Source organism: Chaetodon trifascialis, chromosome 8 (assembly GCF_039877785.1).
Source record: "Chaetodon trifascialis isolate fChaTrf1 chromosome 8, fChaTrf1.hap1, whole genome shotgun sequence".
Classification (NCBI taxonomy): domain Eukaryota; kingdom Metazoa; phylum Chordata; class Actinopteri; order Chaetodontiformes; family Chaetodontidae; genus Chaetodon; species Chaetodon trifascialis.
Genome location: NC_092063.1, coordinates 27,618,234 through 27,622,886, shown reverse-complemented (window position 1 = coordinate 27,622,886; position 4,653 = coordinate 27,618,234). Strand labels below are relative to the sequence as shown.

At 42.0% G+C, this 4,653-nt stretch overlaps 1 protein-coding gene across 1 annotated transcript; it reads left to right on the top strand.

Annotated features, from left to right (window-relative positions):
* The first annotated feature begins 1,510 nt into the window (after positions 1–1,510).
* nppa (natriuretic peptide A) lies at positions 1,511–3,409 on the top strand. Its single transcript, XM_070969368.1, has 3 exons — positions 1,511–1,621; positions 2,323–2,641; positions 3,405–3,409. The coding sequence occupies exons 1-3, from the start codon at positions 1,511–1,513 to the stop codon at positions 3,407–3,409; spliced, it is 435 nt and encodes a 144-aa protein (XP_070825469.1).
* Positions 3,410–4,653: the final 1,244 nt, after the last annotated feature.

Genomic DNA, 4,653 nt, shown 5'->3' with positions numbered 1-4,653 from the left:
TATAGATATAGAAGATATTGGACATCAGACGTGGTCGTCAGGTCGTGGTTTACAATTACAATTAGTTATTTGGCAGACGCTTTTATCCAAAGTGATGTACATACGAATTCACACACCAAGGGCACACCGATCGGGGGCAGTTTTGGGGTTCAGTATCTGGCCCAAGGATACTTCAGCATGTGGACTGCTAAGACCAGGGAACAAACCATCAATTCTGATTGGTAGACGACCACTCCACCTCCTGCGCCATAGCCGCCCCATAGGTTTCCAGTGAGTACCCTGATAAATAGGTAGGATGAATGGACACCAGGAGACATCAGCTGGGGGGGGCACAGTGGTTTCAGATAACTCTTGTTTATTGTATGCTGAGAGGTGTGGGGTTGTGTTTCCTGTGCTTCCTTGGCAGAGGCTGGGCGTGGTTCTCCAGGTGGCCCCTACTCAGCTGGGACTCGTCATTATCAGCGCAGTATAAAGACTGTGGACTGCTGAAGACTCATTGCCAGATTGTTTCCGCTACTCAGTGGTATTGTTGGCCAATTACCAGTGTTATTAGTGTTTGTTATCATCAAGTGTTAGTTTCTCCAGTGTCTGTACCCAGTGTCTCATCATCTGTGTCTTTTTCTTTGTTTTGGATCAGTGAGTTCACCTGCACCAATCTCCAGCCCCAGCGCCTTTTCCACCGTGCCACCCAGCCTCCACCTGCCTCAAGCCTCCAACCCGCTATCACCACCACCTTGCTTCACCTGTGCCTCCATTAACACGTGCCCACGACACACCTCAGACCATCTGAGCGCTGTGCATTATACAAAAAAAAAACACACAATAACAAAATGTACACACATGAACAAAAGCACACACAACAGAAATGGAAGGAAATTGCATCAGCAATCATTGTATTATGTAGACAAAACATAAATGTTAGATACTGATGAAATTTGACATTGTTTCCTTCTTCTTCAAATTAAACCATGTAACCTCCTGTGACCCAGGAACAACGATGGTTTAACCTACGATGATACTTTTCAGGGTCAGGAGTGTAGACAGTGTGAAGAATTTGCATGGTGAATGCTGCATTCCTGTCAATACACACCATGTCTGAGCTCAGAGTTCCGAGATGGCTCCTGAGATCATGCCACTGTTGGCTAGTTAGCATGAAGACACACACACACACACACACACACACACACACACACACACACACACACACACACACACACACACACACACACACACACATCACCTAGCACCAAACACCACTTAAATGGACATCTGACCAGCTGCCTTATCAGGCAGAGGTGTTAGAATGCACTTCAGGCGATCTACAAAATGATGAACCACTGACACTGACTGTCTGTTACATGGAGAATGTGTGTGTGTGTGTGTGTGTGTGTGTGTGTGTGTGTGTGTGTGTGTGTGTGTCTGCATGCATGCATGTCTGTGTGTGCGCTGGTATGAATATAAAATCTTGTGCCGTAGGCTGTAGTACCCATAGTAGCAACAGAAGGTTAACATGAGGACTGCGGTCCTGTGGGGCCTGCTGGTCCTGCTGTGTCAGCACACCGTGGTTAGCAGCCACATACTCAGGAGGCCCTCTTCTACCAGTGACCTGGTTCAGCTCAAGGTAAGGAACCATATCACCCTTTTACTTATTACACTTGTTTGTCTAATGACTGCATTTTGGAAGGTCCAGGATATTCACAATTAAATACAAGGATTAAGTTGCGTATTCTAAGGTCAAAGATGAGAAGATGCTTTACTGCTGGGGCTGCAGTCTTTACCCATATCACTCCTCACTTTTAAATATTATAAAAGACCCTATGCTTACTTCAGTGGTTTCTAATTATGCAGATAGCTTTGGTGCCATTTCATTTGTCCAGGTTTTTAGAATTCTGCCTTTATCCAACTGAGTGGAAGTGACTAGAGGGCTGTAGCCACCACTGCGGACACTGAGGTCATGTACTAATGTCCTCTGTGCTTTTTGGTGGGGCAGTGTGCCCTCTGAGGGCTTCTGAGCCTGTCTAAACATACATGTGTGCATTAAACCACCTGTTATACCCTGTTCAGCTATGCTTATTGAAGGCCTTTGGTAGGTGAACTTCAGTGTACAAACTGTGTCAGGGTGCTTTGACTCCATTATAGTTGCTTGCAAGTCTAGTTTGAAACTTTAAACTTGAATAACACAGTTATTCATTTTATGACCAAGTTCTGGACAAATTTCTAGTTACAGATTGTCTAGAAGGCTTATGTTTTTCAATCAGCATGTGTTTTCTTTGCCAAAACATACTGACAGAATGTGACCACTTTTTCATCTCTACACACCAGTCTTTACTGGAGCACTTTGAGGAGACTCTGGCTGAAGCAGCGAAGGATGAGGACTCCACAGCTGATTATGAAGGAACAAACCAAGGGCCTGAGCATAACCAGGCCAGCCGAGAATGGAGCCTGTATCAGGAAGGGGATCAAGAACCTTTGACATCAGAAAGATCTCAATCACCAGCTGAAGGCCACAGCAGGACTGTGAGTCAGAGGAGCCGCCTGCAGGATCTGCTGATGACCACCAGGAAACGGGCCTCTAGCTGCTTTGGAGCCAGGATGGATCGAATAGGAAACGCCAGTGGTCTGGGATGCAACAATGGAAGAGGTAAGACTGCAGCTGAGAATAGCAGAAGAAAATTAAATTAGGTTTTAGATGGAGCATAGTCTTGAGAGTCAAAAGTTTGTGCTGGTTAGGTAGTCATAGCCTTGAAGTCAGATTTGTATATGGCAAGAACATATGGCTGAATGAATTAATTACTATATAAAAGGCTTGTCTTGGCTTGATTACTTTTGATCAGAGATAAGACTGCATGCAGAGACAATGGGATTATTGGCTATATATACACTCGCAGAGTACCCAGTGCCTCTGTACACCCGCAGTGACAAGAAGATTGCGATAAGTCATTGTACAAAGCTTTATCAATAAATTGTTTCCATCATGTAACTGTCATTATTTCTGTTTCTGTTTGTGTGCAGATACCAAATATTAAATCAGTGTGTTTTAGAGGTGTTTATAGCTGTTTTTTTTGTTTTTTTTTAAATTTTGAGCCGGGTTTGCTGTTTTCCCATGTTTCCTGTCTTTATGCTAAGCTAGGCAAACCACATCCTGACTTCCCAAAATGTTGAAGTATTCCTTTATTGACACAGTGACCTTTCCTGTAGGACAACCTCAACTAGACCCACTACATAGTAGACCCACTATTAAATTAACAAAATCATTAATATGTTGTTTGTACTTTTTCTTATCTTGGGATGGAATGATGGCTGCAGCTTCTATAGGCTATAGGAAATAGGTGTGCATAAATAAAATCCAGTGTTGCTTCATAACAAATCCTTCCTTTTTTGTGTTTGTGTCATTTCCCCATCAGGATAGTCTGACAGTTTCCTGGGACACATGTTGGATTATATTTTTATCTCCAGCTGAAGACACAACCAAAGAGACATATGTATAATTCTGCATTAGTGACAGTACAACTCAGTGTATGTCTTGTGTCTGGTGGTCATTTGTCAACTATGTAATGAATTCTGCAGAATCCATCATTTATTGTGTAACTAACATCCGAAAGGAAAAGAATTAATGACTTAATGACTTAATAACTGCATGTGGGTTGCTAACGAAGATAAATAAACTCTTTTTTCATATGATTAATTTCAGTCATTTTTTTAAAGCCCATGCCATTACACTAGGTATAGTAGATACTCGCTGGTCTCTAAAAGGAAGTCCTCTCTTCATCTCTGCTCAAATGCAGTCTGAAGCCTGTAAGGGAAATTCTCTGTGTTGCTTGTTGAGAGTTGCTAATTCTCTGAAGAATTACAGACTCGGTGTGATGAATCAGGTCTCTTTAATACATGCAGCATGGAGGGAAGACTCATGCAGAGTGTTCTCTCCAGATCTCCACATTGTCTTGGCTTTTATACTGTTAGCAGGAAAAGGACAACTGGTTATCACACACACACCTGGTAATCATAAATCTAAAGAGCAATGACCATTTGGGGGAGTTCACTCATCCTGTTTCTTTAGGGTTTATACTATACCATAAACTCCTCAGGTACAGTGAATTGTACCTTCACCTTCCCCCTCTATCCAGTGTCCCTCACTCAATTGTCCTTTGATCCTCTTTCTCCCCTCAGTGACAAAGGGCCGTAAAGAGTTTTACAATTTACAGACTGATTCCCAGGATTAGTAAGTCATCTAATTCCTACAAGCCATAACATTAGAAAATCTGTGCCAAAGTTCCTGTAAATCTGTGCCATCTCTACTTTTGTTTTAGTCAGTCCTGCATTGGCATCTGATTTCATGGAGCAACATAGCTGTGACAGCCATCATATATCTAATTTTCTAATTTGACATGTTGAGTTTACAGTCATAAAGCTTTTGCTATTGTGTTTGGCACAGTAGGACATGGTAAGATATTGAATTATATAATATATTCACAATTAGTTTAAAATCATTCCAAAGTGAGTAATTCTGCTTGGGCCTCTAATAAGAGTTTAAAAAAAAAAAAAAAAAAAAAAAAAGGAAAAAAGGCTTAACAGTGATAATGAAGCCTCAATAGGCAACAATTGTATTGTTGACTCGTCCCCATGTCACCCTGACCAGAATAACTAGTCAAAAAC

Excerpts from the sequence above, each read along its gene's own strand:
- nppa (XM_070969368.1), top strand. The coding sequence starts at position 1,511 with ATGAGGACTGCGGTCCTGTGGGGCCTGCTGGTCCTGCTGTGTCAGCAC. Across the intron at positions 1,622-2,322 it reads GTGACCTGGTTCAGCTCAAG|TCTTTACTGGAGCACTTTGA; the intron begins GTAAGGAACCAT and ends TCTACACACCAG.